Source organism: Anser cygnoides, chromosome 4 (genome assembly GCF_040182565.1).
Source record: "Anser cygnoides isolate HZ-2024a breed goose chromosome 4, Taihu_goose_T2T_genome, whole genome shotgun sequence".
In the NCBI taxonomy this organism is placed as follows: Eukaryota; Metazoa; Chordata; class Aves; order Anseriformes; family Anatidae; genus Anser; species Anser cygnoides.
In genome coordinates this window covers 35,640,502-35,659,634 of record NC_089876.1, presented here as the reverse complement: position 1 = coordinate 35,659,634, position 19,133 = coordinate 35,640,502, and the positions used below count along the sequence as shown (strand labels likewise).

At 40.1% G+C, this 19,133-nt stretch overlaps 1 protein-coding gene and 1 long non-coding RNA gene across 3 annotated transcripts in view; one reads left to right on the top strand and one right to left on the bottom strand.

Moving 5' to 3' along the window:
• The window catches only part of FAT4 (FAT atypical cadherin 4), a 142,972-nt gene that overhangs the window by 27,958 nt on the left and 95,881 nt on the right, over positions 1-19,133 (bottom strand). Inside the window, exons 7-9 of the mRNA XM_048078120.2 lie at positions 12,884-13,064; positions 9,002-9,252; positions 1,772-6,121 (exon numbers count right to left, since the gene is read on the bottom strand). Coding sequence (XP_047934077.2) covers positions 1,772-6,121; positions 9,002-9,252; positions 12,884-13,064 — 4,782 coding nt within the window. The remainder of the gene's footprint in view (positions 1-1,771; positions 6,122-9,001; positions 9,253-12,883; positions 13,065-19,133) is intronic.
• On the top strand, positions 13,015-15,016 carry LOC125184554 (uncharacterized). 2 transcript variants are annotated; one of them, XR_010831086.1, is made up of 3 exons: positions 13,015-13,207; positions 14,653-14,781; positions 14,889-15,016. It is a non-coding gene; the product is annotated as an uncharacterized lncRNA (long non-coding RNA). The 2 variants fall into 2 exon arrangements; XR_007168725.2 differs by having other exon boundaries at positions 13,043-13,123.

The following is a 19,133-nucleotide window of genomic DNA, read 5'->3' as shown; positions in this document are numbered from 1 at the left end:
TTCACTGCAGTAGTAAGACAGGCTAGATGCAACCTTGCACCAAGATCCAATTGCAAAGTCACTGTCTCTTTTTGGTTTGAGAAACTGTCATTCAGAAATTATAATTACAGACTGGGAGTTCATCCCCTGATCAAATCTTTTTGAGGGTGATCTGAATTTCTCTTGAAGATCTGTTGACAGAAGAGAGATCTCCACCAACTATAGCGGGAAATCTATGTGCCTCTCCCACAGCCATAGCCACCTACTAACGTGGCTCAGACACCTGAAGGCTGGTGAGGGGAATACCACCAGAATATATGACAGACTGTATCAGCTTATAAAGTGATGATTTTTCTAGAGAAAGTACATATGATTCACATACCGTAGTAAACACATTTGAGTTTTTTAATGTTTTTTTTTTTCTTGAATGTGCCTCACATAGCACAATACTTTAGCTAATAGCTAATAGCTAAAGTATTGCACAACTTTCTAATACACACAGGAACCACAGATGGAGGAAGACCCAAGCAGACAAAGATTATGCCAGAAAAAAAAAAACAATTATGTATATGAACTTAAGTTTACAGGCTACTTGGCGTAGGGCTGTTTTCCCAAATCTCACCCTGAGCAATAAATGAAGACTAAGGCTGGAAGGCAGTCATGCTAGAATAATTTCAAGCAGGCAAATTCAGCAGGCCAAAGTTCTGATGGTATAACTAGTCATGACAACCAAGTAGTTTTCTTCTGCTAGAAAAGGACTTCTCTGTATTTTCATCCAACCCCTAACACTATATATGTTACAGTGACTGTAGTGGTTTAAGAGAATTTGCAATCTCAATCTGTTGATACTTATCTTAAAATAACTGAAAGCATCCAGAACCCTTACATGAGGAGCCAGAAATTTAATTTAATATAATTTAATTAATAAATGTGCCCTTTGATGACTGCAAATGAAATACACGTAGTTTCCACATGACACTATACATTAGAGCCTTGTTACCGTGAAAGCCGAGTCTACTTTTCTAGGAATAATATGTAACAAATATTAGAGAAAAAATACTCAGAAGAGGTAGGAATGCTGAAGCCATTTCTGTTATATATATATATATGTTTGATCATTTTGCTTGAGTTTTGTTTTCCTTCCCATATCCTTCATCTGTTTTCTGTCCTGTACAACTGTAAGCAATTTGGGGCAGATGCTGATTTTCTTGCTTGGAACACTCTTAACAGACTCAAAACACTACTACAGTATGCATAACAATAACAAGAACAGAAAAGTCATACTTAAGCATTGGAAATGATTTCTACATATTTAATAAATTAAAATAGCTCTTGAAAAATCCTTCTGCTCTAATACAAATCAGGTAAGTGAGATTTGCTGGAGGACAGAGCTAAAATGAAATAATCATAGAATCATTTAGATTGGAAAAGGCCTCTAAGATCATCTGGTCCAACCTTTAACCTAGCACTGCCTACTCCATCATTAAACCATGTCACTAAGCTTTACATCTACACATTTTTTGAAGACCTCTAGGGATGGTGACTCAACTTCTTCTCTGGGCAGCCTGTTCCAATACTTCACAACCCCTTTCAGTGAAGAAATAATACTGCAGGCACCTCGTCTTCTCAGTTTTCATAACTACAAATACTTTCTTCTACATGACCTCTTCACCTATTGGAAATGCACGTATTCAGACAATTGCAGCTGGAATTTATCATGGGCTAAAAAGGAATGTTTCTGCCCTTTTTCTAATTCTTCTTCACTATGAGATGAAGAGAAGTGAAAGCGTACCTGTATATCCAGTTTTGCAAACGCAGTTGAAGCTTCCGGGGAAGTTCTGGCAGGCAGCACCGTTTTTGCACGGGTTGGAAAGGCACTCGTTGACATCCCTCTCACAGGCCATGCCGGTGAAACCCTCTGGGCAACTGCACGAGAAGCCCCCCACCAAATTGTGGCAAGTCCCATCGTTGTGGCAGGGGGACGGGAGGCACTCGTCGATGTCAGTCTCACACAGGCTCCCCTCATATCCTGGCATGCACCTGCACACGAAGGACCGGAGGGGCTCGTTGGCTACGATGATGACAGGGACACTCTCGTGGGTCCTCAGAGCTGGGCTCACAGCCAGCCTCCTCGCGCAGCTCCCTCCATTCTGGCATGGGTTCTGCAGGCACGAGTCATGATCCACGGACTCGACCCGCACCCCGCTCTGGCGGAAGAGGATGTCTTTGATGCTCTCGAAGAAGGTGGCCACACCGCTGGGATTCACGTACTGGTTGCCGCTGCGTTTGACGGCTGCCATGAGGAAAGTCTGGTTGCTCTCCTCATACAGTCCATAGAGCTGCACAGCTGTGCCCAGCCCCGTCAGCTGCGAGCTGGCGATTCGCAGGAAGTGCAGATAGTGGTTCGTCAGGAAATCCCTCACGGTGTGGATGCTCAAGCGGAGGAGGATGCTGTTGTCAATGGTGGCGTTACTGAAGCCCGCAAAGAAAATCCGGACGCTGCTCGTGACAGCGCCATGCAACCCGTCGTTGCTGAGGACGGCCAGGTCAAACACTCCATCCGTGGACCTTGCCTGTGAGTGCAGCTCACAGGTGCCCCCGGGAATACTGAAGAGGCTGGTGACTCCTGAGGTGAGGGAGCAGTGGAAGCTGTCTAACACATCCGGATCCTGCGGCTTTACGTTGCCCAAAATTCCACCTGGGAAGAGGTTGCCATAATAGTGAACAAAGATTTCTACCGTTCTGGGCTGAGACGGGTTGTCGTTTTGGTCTATTACCTTTATCTGCACAGTTCCCGTGGAAGACATCTGAGGAACCCCAGAGTCTCTCGTAATCACCGACAGGTAGAAATCGCTGATTTGCTCCCTGTCAATCTCCCTCGTTGTGGTCAGAACACCGGTGGTGCTAAGGCTGAAGTAACTGGTTGCAGGGCCAGTGCTGAGCAGGTAGTACGTGAAAGGACCTTGGTTTGGAGGGAGATCGGGATCTGATGATTGAAGCGTCATCACGAGAGTTCCTGCACGATTATTCTCCATGACTTCTCCTTGACTGGTGGACAAGGTGGGGCCGTTATCATTGATATCTTCCAAAGTTACCAATAAAGAGGCGCTGCCTGTAGCAGACGGAGTTCCTGAATCAATGGCCAGCACGGAAAGATTGTACACAGGCAGCGTTTCTCGATCCAGTTCTGCAGTGACAGTGACCTGTCCTGTTTGAGGGTTGATGGAAAAGGCACTGTTGTCGTTGCCAGACCCAATGAAATAGGAAAACCTGCTCCAGCTAGGGACAGAATCTGAATCAAAGGCACTTACAAATGTGACATGGGTTCCTGGAGGAACACCCTCGCTGATTTGTATGTTGTAGGTTGCTAAAGTGAAAACAGGGGGATCATTGGCATCCAGTACAGTAATATTGACTGTTACTTCATCTATATCCGCACCACGAATGCTTCCAAAATTTTTTGCAAGAACTTTCAAAGAGATTCGTTCTTCTTTTTCTCTGTCAAGAGGTCCTGAAACATAGATCTGGCCACTTTTCTCATCTATCTGGAAGCCTTTCTTTCTGCTGTTGCCAAAGATAAGGTAATGGACTTCTCCATCAGTTCCCATATCACGATCACTTGCAAAAACTTCACCTACAATGGTACCTTTGGGGGCTGCCTCAGAAACTTCAAAATAATAAAGCTTGGACACAAAACGGGGTACATACTCATTCGTCCCTTCTAACTGGATGTTGACACTAGCAAAGCTGCACCTCTCTTCATCTGGAACATTAAAAGCCTTTACTGTTAAATGGTAACTTTGCTTTGTTTCATAATCTAAAAACCCCTGGGTGGTGATTGTCCCTGTATTGGGGTCGATGACAAAGAGGTCACTATCTGAGGACTGAATAGCATATGCAATCACAGCATTAGGTCCAGAATCAGCATCAGTGGCATTTAAACGAATAACAGTTGTCCCACTTGGGGCATTTTCTAATACGTTGGGAAAGTAGTCCTCAGGGCTGAATGCTGGAGAATTATCATTCACATCAATGACATTAATGGTGACACTGCAGTAGCCTGTTCTGGACACCCATCCTCCATCTGTGGCAGTAACAACTAGCTCATGCTTTTGGTGTAACTCAAAATCGAGTGGTTTGGCTAGTGTCAGTGTACCAGTAGTTGTGTTAATAGCAAAGGTGCCAGCCTCATTTCCAGACGAAATGTTATATCTGATTAACCCATTCATGGCAGCATCTCTGTCCCTGGCTGAAACCGTCCTGACCACTGTTCCAACAGAGTGACTCTCCGGGATAGTGACACTCATGCGGCTCTGAGAAAACTCAGGTGTATGGTAGTTTTCCTCTGTTACAACTATTTCAACAGCTACCTCAGATGAGAGTGGAGGATTACCTTTATCCTTTGCTTTTACTTTAAGTAGAAAATTTTTGTTCAAATCAGCCATTAGTGAAGATGACACTGAAATCCAGCCTGTATTCCTGTCCAGTCTGAATTTATTAGTTTTGCTTTCATCAGAAACAAAGTATTCCACTTCAGAATTCAAACCGAAGTCTTTGTCATCCACTGCAGTAACTTTAATTAAATTTGTGCCAACTCTCACGTTCTTAGTAACAGGTGTAAAATATTTAGGAGCGAGGAACAGTGGTGCATTGTCATTACTGTCTACTATGTTAATCGTGACAGTTGTCTCACTCAGCAGCGGAGGACTGCCCCGGTCTGAAGAAGTAACTATGAAACTGTGCCTATTAATGTTGACATTGCTTGAACCGCTCGAGTTTTGGTACCTAAAATATTGCTTGTTGAAAATTTCCCCTGTGGTTGCATTGATCCGGAAGAACTCGGACTGGGATTTTATGAAGTAGAAGACTTGACCGTTAGATCCTTCATCGGGATCAGTGGCTGAAACCTGGGTGACCTTCAACCCAATCCCAGGAAGCTCGGGACACTCCAAGTAATAGGATGGCTTTGTAAACCGTGGGGCATTGTCATTGACGTCTGTGACAAATATGGTGACATCCGTGCTCACTGTCCAGCCAGAGTCATGTGCAGAGACTCTGATTCTGTAGCGATCTGTGTCCTCCCTGTTTAGTGGTCTGCTGACTGTAATATCCCCGGTGCTTGGATTTATGATAAATGGGAGACTTGTATCGCTTATGGAGTACCTGCTGATAGCATTCACACCAATGTCTTCATCTGAAGTTGTGACTCGGGTTACAGTAAAACCCAGGGGTGCATTTTCAGGCACAGAAGCACTGAATATCTGGGAAAACCTCGGGGCATTATCATTTTCATCCAAAATATTAACGATAACTTTGACTGTCGTGCTCTGGAGGGGGGTGCCTTTATCTGAAGCCTTTATGGTTAGTGTGTATTGAGACAATTTCTCCCTGTCCAAGGGCCTGACACTTCTGATCTCACCAGTGGCTCGATTGATACTGAAACTATTTTCTGTATTGCCCTCGATTATTTCATAATTTAACTGTCCATTAACACCACTGTCCCTGTCGACAGCAGCCACCGTCAGTATCTTCCGTGGGGACAGGTTCTCCACTACTTCAGCAATGAAGGGATCTTGCTCAAACTCCGGTGCGTTATCATTGACATCTACCACTGTTACTTCCAATTTCTTATACGAGGAAAAGGGAGGAAAGCCTGTATCTCTGGCCTCAATCCAAACCACGTATTTCTGTATGGCTTCAAAATCCAAAGCCTGACCGACAGAAAGCTGTCCTGTAACCTGATCGACCAGGAAGGTGTTGCCCAGGTTACCACTGGCGATGTAGTAGGACAAGGAGCCTCCTCTGGCTGAAGACCCAGAAACAGTGGTGACAAGCGTACCGATTGCTTGGTTTTCAGGAAACGTGAAAGTCTCCTGTTCAGCGTGGACTCGAGGAAATTCTTCTCTGTTCACAAATCTCACAGTGACAGTTGTTGAGTCTGTCTTGGGATACCGGCCGCCATCCCGCACATGGACAGAAATGGTCACTTCAGACTCTCCTGCCAGTGCGTTAGAAGTTAGGATTGCCCCTCTCTCTGGATCAATGTTGAATTTCTCAGAGTTTTTCCCCACAAGGGAATAATGGAGCTCAGCATTGGAGCCAGCATCAGCATCGGTGACAGTCACTGCAAACACAAATGAACCTGAAATGGAGAACAGAGGCAAGTCAGTTCATGAATAAATGCATGATTGTGGAAAATGAGATACCAGCTTTTCACTTGGAAAAACTTGTGAGGGTAACCCTTCTGATATTCTTCCCTGAGAAGCATGCTCTTTCTTAAACTGCTCTGAAAACAAACTGTTTCACAAAATCTGAAGTTCAACAAGCTGAGTTTGTGAGCCCACAAAACATGCATGTGGCCATAAAATGTGGGTCTGAAAACTAGGTCACTGCATTCAGGGAAATGTCAGTATGGATGTCAGTGTCTGTGCATACATCTGCACTGGCAACTGGACCTACAATTTTTTGGAAGTCTAGCATCCCATTTCTGGAACATTTACATTGCAAAAGACATAAATCGAGTGAGACTGAATGGGATTTTGATTTTTTTGAGTTACTCATCATTTATTTATCCATGTAAAAAACAAAACAGATCAACAACAAAAAACTTTCTGTAATTCAACAACTATTAAGGTTTGTAAGTGAACGGGCAGCACCAGTGGATATTTATTTACCCTAATGTCTCACCTTCCCTTGCAACCTTTTCTTCCTATTTCTCCGATATTCCTCCTCTGTCTCCAATAGCCTCATACTTCTGATTTTTAAGAGTATTGAGAGGACAATAACTAATGAGACCTCATTTTTAAAAGCATGCTGATCATCTGAGATAGAAGTGCTGAGTCACACAGGAATGAGGGTGCTAAGTCACATAGAAATAATAATAGTAAAAAAAAACCTGTTGCAATAACATGAATATATTATGTTTCAGGTCTTTCACATTTATATTTCCCAATAAGCTTCACTGTACAAGTACTCTATTAGCATTTCTATTTGCAAGGAGAATACAGGGTTTTCTTTTTCACTGGAGTTTATAGATTTAATACACGGCAGATCTTTTGAATTTGATACTGTCCAGCCAATTTGCAGAACACTCTATCGATATTTTACTAGTACTTAAATTTACAAAATACCAATTATGTATAAAAAAAACAATGTTATTTTCAACCTCTTAAGGCAAAATCAGTTACACACAGGAATTACTTTGACAGTGTCTCCTTAAAACTATACTTGATGTCACTAGCTGTCATGTGCAATGATACATACTCCACAGGGAGAAATATTTAGACAAATAGAGTATTCAAATTCTTGTGAGAAATGAGATAGGAAATATTAGATTTTTGCTTCAGTTAAAAAAATTGTATTATTAATTACTATTATTAGTTTCTCTTTTTAGTCTTGATTAAAAAATGTTGACAGAAATTAAGCTTTGTTTTCTTTCAAATGATACGCTACATATTCTGATTGGAATAAAAGCAAAAATCTTGTACAAGTTTTGAGGGTTTGGTGGTGTGGTTTTATTCTTTTATTTTTTTTAAAGCTACATTGCAATAAAGTGTTTTTTTGTAATGGATGCCATGTCTGGTAGTAAAATCATTATCAACAGCCTTTCAAAATAATTTCAAAAGATATTAACATTTCCTTTTAATGAAAGTAAGCTATCAAATGTAAACAAAGGGTGTCTGTATCTCAAGCTTTTTGCTAAGTTAAAAACAGTTAAAGTGGCTTAGGCTTTCTATGCACTTTTAGATATAAGGGGTCTCATACAAAAAGCGTCCAAAACCAGTATTGCCTGAATACATCAGTTAAACATATGTATGCTCCTCATAATCACATTTAAGGAAACAACCCAGAAAGAACCATACAAAGGCACTGTGCCATAGTCCGGATACACAAAGACTCACCAATACAATAATAATATTCTTTCATTATGCTGTTCTGGAAACAGGGAAGAAATAAAAACAAATTCATTCTTCCATAAAAAGGAGAAGTATTTGCAATTGTTTAAAATTTAGAAAGACAACCCCAAGACACAGAAATAAGCCTTTTTTTTTTCTTTTAAAGGAAAATTTGTTTTGTAAACCATTTGTCTTGGACTTCTCTCTGTAGGAATCACATATGGATGTATGCAAATGCATGTGAAAATGGACAGTGCTGCTGGCTTCAACAATCAACCACTACAACTGCAGTTTGGTGAATCTGTGGTAATACCACAATCATCTTTATAAATCTTTTACTGTTTTGGGATAGCAGAAGTTTCAATATCAGTCTATTTTAAATCTTGGAAAAATCTTAGTATTAGAATCATTCAGTATATTCTCCCTATCTCCCTGCAAATGCGTATGTTCTCCTCTTTCTCCTTGTAATGCCAATTCTGTAAATAGAAAATATTAGTATTTTAGACTTACCCATTTCTAATTATTTATCAGGCTTGTTTAAACATAAACAGAAATTAATGTCTGCATTGAGTGAAGTAACTGTAGCTTAGGTGCAAGTTCAACAAAAGGAGGTTTGCTGCTTGGCTTTACTTTTACATTACTTCACCACTTGGCTCAATGAAAGGCAACATAATTAACATCCGAGATAGAAGATATGGAAGCCTTTTCAGAAGATGTTGACAAAATCCTCTTTAATAATTAGTCAAGGCTGCCAAAAAATATCTACATGCAGAAGGAGACTTTAAGAGGAAAATGAGGCGACTGCCTTCCTAACCCTGACAAAACAATTAAATTTGATCACCTGTTTGCCTATTAGATTGAAAGCTGGGTGCTCATTTATACTATGTCCTCTTTACACAACCACCGAGTATAAATGGGATTGGATGGAAGGAACAAACTAAAAAAATTGCTAAAATGCAGGTCATATATTCTGCCTTGTATTCATTCCTATGCAACACAAAGATAACAAAACCTAGAAAACAGCTGCAGAGGAATATCTCAGAAACGTTTCTTGTGGCATATTTTTGCATTTAGTAAGACATCTATGTAATCTGAAGTATCCTAAGCACTGCCATCTATCAGGTTACCTGAAGTGGTAGGCGATGGGACATGGGTGACATAGGGATGGTGTTGAAATTTTGGAGGATTGTCATTCACGTCGGCAACAGCAACGAGCACACTGGTGGAACTGGAGAGAGGCCTGGGGTAGCCCCCGTCGCTCGCCACCACCACCAAAGTGTAGTTCTCTTTCGTCTCTCGATCGAGTAGAGCGCTGGTGATGATCTGTCCTGTTGATGGGTTGATTGTGAATTGTGAATTGCCACCAGTAAGCCTATAGCTGTTTGAAAGAAAAAATTAGAAAGAAAAATTCAATTACTATTTCATAAGGCAGCCTGCTGCCTTAGGATAATAACAATTTTTTATACTGTTCAGACCACCATGCTGATGGATATTGACATAAAGATGTTCTTCTGCCTATCCATCTGTCTTCACTTTTTTTCTCTTCCATATTTTGAGACCTCTCAGAAATGGCATTTCTGGGGATTTCCAAATGTACTTGCTTAACACTGATAGATTTCTAATAAATGAGGAGCAGACTGAGCCTTTGTACATTTGGAGACACAGCTGGGCATTCTCTCAAAATTGCAAGTGGCCTGCTAGAGGCAGCCTCTAGTACTGATTTCCTTGGGCTAATGCATTAAGTGTTACTCCAAAGGACTGACATGTTCTTAACTGAAACTGCAGAATACAATTAGAAATAATACTACTTTCCGAAATAAAAGGATGACTTTTACAAAATAATATGAGGGTTTATAATTTATAGTTTCCTGATACTGAGCTAAGTTTTGCTATTCAAGATTTCAATTATAATTCACAGCAATTCATAATAAATCAGAGTAAAGCAGTAACTGCAGAACTATGCTAATAGCAACTAATTATGAGAAGAATTTAATGATTGATTGGTGTGTATTAATGTGCACATGCCTTTGTGTGAGTGTGCAAAAATGTGGTAAGAACTGATTATGTGCTTACTGTACCTCATTGTACTGTACTTCAGGCTTGTTAGCACAGCGAATTTGTCCTTGCTTTTTGAATGCTTACCCATCTTCTGTTAGTACAGAACGAATCTCAAAGACACCTGGAGCACTAGGTTGTCTTTTTAAAGGTAACTGGTTAACATTAGATTTCTGTTAATTCAGATAATGGGCTTTCTACAAAACACAGGAAACAAAAGCTGGCTAAAATGAACAATTCTCATATCCCATATTACAGCCCTTACAAAATCAACTCACAATTGTGATTAGCATTGCTTCTTCAGAGAAGCCTGTTATGGCACAGTAGCAACTTTTCTGAAGTACACAATTATACAAAAGATTCCGAAGAAAACTACTGTTATGAAAGAGAGTAACATTCACATCTTCAACTTTTCAAAACCAAAACAGGCTATGACAGAAATAATAACACAGGCCAGAAGCTTTTCCTAGAGGATTGATAGCCAGCCTGTGTAATAGGCTGTGGCAACCTCTCATGCTCAGTCATTAATCTCTACAGAATGCCAGGAGCATATTTTAATTGCTTAATTATGATTCAATATGATGGCCATATGTAATTATTCTCCAGCCAAAGAAAAGTGCATCTAGGGTGGAAGGAATGTGCACAAAGCTTAAAGCACCACTTAAATCTCTGTAAATGCCGGCAGCACAGACACATTTCATCTGTGATTTGCAGTGTTTTAACTTTGTGTGAGCCAGTCTCTCTCTCGTGTACTTCCACGTACAAAGAATGGCTCAGGCATTACTGTTAGAAAGGCACTGTGAGAGACATTTAAAAAGAAATTATATTTGCCATGGGATATTCTGAGTTATAGCTGAGTACAACTTCATGCAAACCAAGTGGACAATGCAAGTGTCTGTATTTACGAAAAAAAAAATTCCAAATGAAGCCAAAAGATAAACACATGAAACTTTGTAATTGTGACAACTAATATAAAAGGAAAGTGACTGAAGTGCTTAAAATCTGGCCTTTTGACTGTGCTAACCCTTCTTATCTATACTGCCTTCAACAATACTATTCAAGCATTCATTACCATCAACAACCTCATCAGCTCCCTGTAATGACTTCACAGGTTATCACCAGAAACAAGAGGAAAAAGAGTTGGCACATATTGATATGTTACAGTTTTGCAGAAGATTAGCTACTTTTTGCATAATGAAGTTCATTTTTTGACTTTATATGAAAATCTTAACATGGAATTTTACATACCATCTATGGAAATCAAAGATTTTATTTTGGAATGGGGTCTAACAAGACTGAGAAGGAATTTCTGAGTGCTCAGCACCTCTGACAAGGAGGGCTTATGTATTCTGGTTCCTCTAGCTTTTGTTAGTTCTTTAATACCAGTCATATTTTAAGATTTGCATTATTCTAAATGCTAAACCTGGACAAATTCTGTGAAAGAAAAACAAAGTATGTTTCTGAGTCTAAAAAGTGCAAAACAAAACCTCAAAACAATCTTAAAACAGCTTCTTACGAAAAAAAATATTTTAATCAACTATTCTACTATGAGGTATTGAGTGAGTGATAAAGACTAATAGCAGAAATATCAAAGCAATTCAAACATAGTAAAGAAATCTTAGAGCAGCCTGATAATTTTTGGTTATGGGATGCAATCATTATAATCTTTCATGATTTGTATGGAATTCATTTTTTTAAAGAAGCTTTCCAGAAATAGTTTCTCTGAGTGAGAGTGAAATGGATTAAAAGCTTCATTGTTTCACAATTTAATAAATGGAAATTTTGGACACTTTTCAAATATTTAAAGATGCCACGACATAAAGTTCCTATTTATGGCTTGTAGCTATTTGAAAGAAAATATTACAGTATTTTCTATACACTTGCTTCATTATAACATAATTCTGCTTTATTTCCTTTTTTTTTTCTTAAGAGCACAATGATATTCTTACACACTTTGAAGAATAAATAGAAATTGCAAATAAGCTGCTTTTATATTCTGTTTTTTTTTTTTTTTTTTAAGTTTGGAAACAGACATGGGTGTTTACATTAATAAAAGTTAATTTTGAAGAGATAACCTACATGTTCTTGTGATTTAATAACTAATTAGAATCTGACTTGTATTCCATTACCAATAAATCTGTCCTCAGTGGATAATCTTTACCTTGTCACTGCCACTTAGCATCTTCATTACTCTTGCCTGTGAACTAGCAATGGCCAGTGTTCAGCCCAGTGGCCAGTTAAGACACAGGGTTGCATCAACTGAGCTGTGCAAACCAGTTGGAATTTAAAGGTAAAAATGTCAAATTTTAACTTTTTATTGTTTTCCCAACTAGGATACATCTCACTTCTGGCCTTGTATAAATCTGTAAATTGGGCTTTAAAGTCAAGACATTAATTGACTGTAGATTTACGTAGGGAACACGATGACTTTAAAAGAAAATTAACCATGTCCTTAATTACAAGTCCTCAGTTCTAAATGTTATGCTAAATATAATGCTAAAGCCTTTAAAAAGGCTAAAAAACCTGATGGTAGTCAATAACACAAAATATTCACTGCCTATGCCACGTTTCTTTAGTCAGAGAACGTATATGTAAAGACTGCCAGCTTAATTTCTTAATCCATTTATTATATTTGAGTTGTTGTTTTTTTGTCTATACTTAGCAAGAAATTTAGCCCATCAACAATAACGCTTAGGTGTGAGTTAGACTCCCATTTGCTTTTAATGTAATAAAAAATTAAAAAACAGTACTGCAACTTTCCTTTACCTTAATACATTTCTAAAAGCTTACTTAAAAAAAATAAAAAAAAAGTCAGATTTGCTGAGAGAATTGAGCTGCACACCGTCCTTTTGTGCCTTAAAGCTTTATGTCTTGTTGATGATGGACACTATGAAAAAAAAATCTTCAGGCGAGGTACGAGGCAGGACTGCACTCAGTGGTGCTAAATGACCTACCTAATAACGGCATTTGTAGAAGCATCAGCGTCCGAGGAGTTTACTAGCAAAATATCTGTCCCTGTAGGTGCATCCTCAGGAACAATGGCAGAATACACATTAAAGGCGAATGTGGGCACGTTGTCGTTGACATCATCCACTGTGACAGCGATGGTTCCAGTGCCAGTGAGGGCAGGAGATCCTGCGGGAAAGTGGGATAGAGAATGCCAGAGGTTACAAATACCGCAGTGTTAATCTGAGGTCTGCCATCCCCGATTTAAAGCCTAATGATTGAACATGTCACAGCTCACAAAGCGAGAAAGCCAATTCAACATACAGGACAGGGTCAGATTTGTTTCAAAGTCATCTTGACATTAAGTACAAGCTGCGAAAGAAAAAGAAAAAACAAAAAAAAAAAAACTTTTTTTTTAAACTCGTTTCATCTAATTCCAGCAACATTTTGTAATACAAGCTCAGCGGAAAAAGATGGTCTTGGAACCACTCAGAAGCCTTCCTGTAACAATTAGGACCAATTTGAACATGTGGTTGCCTTTGAGAAGTCATTCAAAGGTGGCACACTGACAGCCGTGAAGACTCCAGCCTTCAATTTACTTATCCACAGAACAAATAGAGTGGAAACAGTGGCAAACCCCAGCTTTCCGCACAGCACTTCCACTGCCGGTCACACCCTGACCTAGGGAAACCTTCCCTGAACGGGTGAGAAGGCTGCGTTGTCTCCAGACTCACACAGCCTTGATTTCCCCGTAGAAGCAAGCATCTCTAGCAGCAAGGAACGCTGCAGCACACTGCTCGCCCTGATGGGATATTGCTGGCTTACAGGAAATTGGACTAATTTAACCTCCAGCTTTCCTTCTTATCCTGATACTTAACTCTGGAGAGCACAAACAAGTGAGAAATGGCATGCATATTCACGTGCAGTCTCTCAGTATTTATTTCCTTTAAACTTTTCCTTTGTCAAAATTGGAAAAAAAAAAAAAAGAAAAAAAAAAACACCGAATAATTTTACAAGTTCATGCTATGTTTGATAGTTTATTGCTCTTGTTTTGAGCCAACAATCAGCAAGACACCTTCTGCTAACCAAATTCTTCACTGAGGGTCCCTGAAAAAATGGGATCCTGTTATTCTTTGAATACCTAGCAAAAGTGTGTGTGTGGAGGTGGGGGGGAATAAGAGAGAGAGAAGAGCTCAAAACTCCCATCATACAGCACTTTTACTCAAAAGACAGATGATGACCATGCCTGGTTTACCCAAGATTGGATTCCTTTCCCCCTCAATCTCAAAGACATACAATAATTCACTATTGGCTGGACTGGGGAAAAAGCAATGCTAATGAAATGCTTTGGGCCAGCACCCCGGAGATCGGTTTGAGTTCTTGCTGAAAGGCAAGTTTATTACACTGAGCTGTCACTTGATAAAACACAGGCAGTCCCTGTGTGACCGCCCTAATCCCTCCGTCCCAGCAGATGATCAGGTCGCTGCTGCACAAGGTTACTGCTGGGCCTCAGCATCTCTGCACTCGAGTCTCACGCGGTCCTGGCAAAGGCTCCAGACATTGAGCTTTTGTCGGAAAGAGCAACTGATGACCTGTTTTTCCCAGTTTTAACCCCTGCAGGCTGAAGGAGCATCACACCATCTCAGGGAGGAGCTGGGAGCAGCTTCTGCAGGGGAAGGAGGTTTCCCATCGCAAAATACTTTGAAGTAACTCAGCATAATGCGCAAACAGACCGAACGAATGAGTGTCCAGTGGAGACATGCTATAAATCTTGCAGGGCTCACTTCGAAGCCAGCTGATGGGACAGGCTGGACCACAATGCTGAGGAAAGAACATGAGAGCCAGAGAGGATAGGTTTCACGCCATGGCCACGCACAATGGAGCCCTTTCTCTGCTCTGTTCTGAGGTAATTCATTCTGCCAATTAATATACTTTCAGCCACGAAGGTTACATTAAGGCACTGACTCATTTTTTTTTACTTTTTTTTTCTTTTTTCTCTATTTTGTCATTTAGCCAAACACTTATAGATAGAAAGGGCTGCAAAAGCGTTCCCGATTGCTGAAATATTGCCCATGGAGTGTTTATTATTACTGCATTAAACGAAACGGAGTCCTCAGTGGTATTCGCTGCGTGTGTCATCAAGCTCTGGCCTTCCAAACACATTTAATCGACATCCATCTCACAGCTAATGAAATGAAAAGCCGAAAGTTGTTAAGTTTCACAGGTGATAAAATGAATTATGCATAATTCAGAGATTAATATTAGGAAAGTCCCATTCAAAGAGCATCAGTAATGCAATGCAGCCTGGAAAAGAAAGCTAACTTGCAGCTAAGCCCCAAAACTCATTGTTTTAGATGTAATTGCTGACTCAAAAAGCCAACACTGGAAAATTCAATCTGTGAAGTTTCTTCACAAAATGAACCACAGTGGCAGCTTCTCCAGAAGGTGCCGTGAGACGTAACCCAACGCTAGAGAGGTGGGATGAGCTCAGGCGCATACTGGTGGGGTGCTCTGCAGGCTGAAAGGGCCTGGGGCTCGGTGCCATGCTAGCTGCATTCACAAGACTTCCCATCAGCGTGGGGAAAGGGAAGAGGATGCCTATGTCTGCTGGCACAGTACTGCAGGGACACACAAAACAAGCAACACGCTGCGATGGGTTGTTTTTTCCTCCTGCATGGCTATTAAGTCCTTGATCCCGTAATGGAAAGAGATGCCAGATGTAGTATTTGCTTATGGGCTATGGATATTTTCCTGCTCAGAGTTACACTGATAATAGTAGCTTTTGATTCGCCATTTGCCTCCAGCCAGCCTCAGTCCACTATCCTCTGTGAGCAACATGAATTTGTAGGGTACACCAAGCAGGTGCTCCAAGGGTCAGATCCCAGTCCTGCTGAAAGCCATGGAAACTTAGCTGCAGACAACCATCAGGCCTGGTATTTCACTCTTCATCATACTTTTAAGTTTAGACATATCCAATAATCTTCAAAGTTTCTATTTGGTTACTTCACTGTTCTGTTGTTTTACGTGGACCATTGAGAGCAGGCGATAATGCAATGCAGAGGAAGAAAAAGGACAGATTTTTTTTTTTTTTAGCCCTGTACTCTTTTTGTTCACTTATGGCCTCACTCCACAAGTGTTACCTGTCTATATATTCCTTACCAATGCAACACACTTGTCAAAAGCAGAGCACTTGCATGAATCTGAAGGGCAGTTGGCTCTTCATAAGGCACTTGATGGCCATTACTTCCCCATTGGATGCATCTACAAGGCATAGCACAGGATGGACATATTTGCATTAGCCTTAGAGAAGTGAATATACCAGCCAAGGTTGAGCACCATACTAATAAAATTAGCTAGGGTAGTATAAGTAACCCAGATCTCATTCGGTGCTAGCTTGTGGCTCGCAGAAGTATCCCAGAAGTCCAATATTAATTCAGCTGTTTGCAACATCCTAAGTCACCGTTCTTCAGTTCAAAACCTAAAATCATTCTCATTTTACTTAGATGGAAAAACTCACACATCTACGTTGGTTTCCTGCCTATGTAGTTCTCCAAGTATGCCTTTTTTCCCCTCTAAGTAAAACATCACGTCCACAAATTTACTCCTTTATTCTATTACACTGAAAGATAAAGTTGCAATTTCACAGAGTTCTTAAAGCTTGCATTCACTTGAAATTAAACGACCAGCTCACATTTCTGCAGTTACTGAGAAATATAAGAAGAGGAAATTACAAATGAAGTAATTTTCTATGGAAAAGAAATAGCTTGGGGCCAAACTCTACCGTCCTCAGTGAACTTCCAGTGAAAGTTCTGCTTGCATAAAGACCACAGAATTTGGCCCCTGGTAATAAGTAGGTTTCATAAAATGTAGATGTCATATTTGTGGTGAAAGAAGTACTTTCCATGGTCGGGCTGAGTTCCCAGATTTCTTAGTTTTGCTTCGATAGCAAATCTTCCTCAATCAGTTATTCCAATTATGTTAGAGCATCATCCTTTTCTTTTTTTTTTTCCAACTGTGTTTAACATTTTGCATAAATAAGTGTAGTAAATTTTGTGTAAATTCTGCTCTATTAGCCAAACACTCAGGATGCCCCCATTTTGATAGATCAGGCATGTTTACAATCTACGTAAAATTGTTGTACACAGTCACACAAGACTTTGCATACCCCTACAGACAGCTTGGAGTGCCACAAATGTACTCTTTTCTTTCAGTGAGCTTGCATGAAAATTTTTACCGATTTTTCATAGTATTTTGGACTATTTTTCAGCAGTAGTAGTAATTATTTGTCAGACACCCACCTCTTATTTAGAGCATTTCCCTAGAGCTATATTACTAGTTCCTTCAGATTCCAAAACACAGTCTCTCACAAAGGCTTAAAACATTCATGTTGAGAAAGCATTTTCTAGACAGACGCAGGAATGAAACAGACATTAAATGATTAATAGCCAGAGAACGTAAGTTAACTCAGGGAAATAAATGGGAGAGATCAGATTGACTGTTCAGTGACCATCAGATCTCTAAAACTTAAAAGATGACATTAATATATCATTAATATTATTTTGATTTTCCAATATCTGTGTGCTGTGGTCTGTTTTTATGAACTGAACAGTTTATTTTCTAGGTGACAGCCGTACATATACATTAAGCAGAGAGCCCCGCAAATGTCCACACGTCATTGTTGAAATAAAGATTAACCTGGGATAGTGTCAAAATAGCAACGCTGAGTTCAGGAAGAAAATTGCTTCCCACGGATGTTCTTCCAAAAATTTAAGCTTTTTGCTTACATCTGCAAAGTAAACATGTGTCTGGGGACGGAGAGAAGGAGCAGACCTTGGGAGCCTGCTCCTTGGAGGCCCGTGGTGGAGGACAAGCTGCAGGACGAGGTTATGAGAGGCCATCTCGGGCTCGTCCAGCTGTGGGCCGCAGCTTCCCTCTCTGTAGGGAATGTTTGAGGAGGTGATGTGACAAAATGACAGCAGGGGACCATGGGGTGGGCAGGGAGCAGCAGAGGGGCAGGAGCTCTCTTCTCTCTTACCCTCCACTTGTGCCTGCTTCAGCGAGGCAGGACTGGAAGGGATCGCCAAGCACATCTTCCGCCCCATCCACTAGTCCTCGTTTCTGGCTGTTGGCCACAAAAAGAGGATGATGCTGCAAATGTGTCAGTATAAAAGTTAGAACTGGCCCTAAAGAGAAGTTGGAGAATAACTAGAAGTTATTTGCTCCAAGAAATTTCAGGAAAAGATGATGTGCTTGGAAATCCTCTCGACAGTGGGGTAGGTACTGTATGGCCTACAGCAAAAATTAGAAATAGGAGACTGTGCTCATAACATTATCCACAAATTGTTTGAAGTTTTAATGGATCCTGGGTTTTGTCTGTGCCATAGTTAGCACAGCAGATAGTAAAACTATCATTCCTTTCAGAAACCAGGAAGTCGAAGTTTTTGCCAGCATTAAAATATCAAAATTAAGTGCTAGAAAACTAACAATAAACTTAGTAAAAAACTAGAGATACATTTTACTTTTTTTTAAAAAAAAAGATTAAAATTAAATAAAATGAATCTAAACAACTAATCCAAACTCATACTGCAGGCAGTTTACCATGTTTTGTGGTAAATTAAACACATCATTATCCTGAAAATTGGAAAGCGATTTAACAGAAGTGGAATTTTTGCCTCACTGAAACGTGTTGCTTTGCAACAAAGCGGATTTCACTTCTGCAGTCAAACACTCAATGAATGAGTCCCAGGGCTAGAAGCTGTATGTGTTATTACAAAGCACTAACTTTTTCACTCAAGTAAACAAGGCCTGTCTCATAATAAAGCAGCCAATCTTTCTAAATGCATTTAAATGCAGATAGAGTGTGCTGAGCCTCACACAAGCAAAGAATTTTAAAATAAACATGCAGATAAAGTAAGTTAAAATGCAACTAGTTGATTTTCAGTACACAAAGAGCTTGGTTTGAAACATGGATAAGCTTAAATTAATTTACCTGGAACACAAAAGAGAGTGCATACGCAAATGAGCAAAATAAGTAGTTAGTTTTACAAGACTGCACCACAAATATTCACCCTGGCTGGATATACAGACTGTACTTTGCTTTCCTCTTAGTTGTTTTTCATACATGCTTTCCTATTAAATCTTAAAAAGTAAAAGCTGAAATAAGTAGTTAATAAACATGTGTAATAAGAAGCTTAGAAGCTAGCCCTACTTTCAGTCATTTCAACAGGTGAATGGCAAATGAAACCACACATGTGCCCA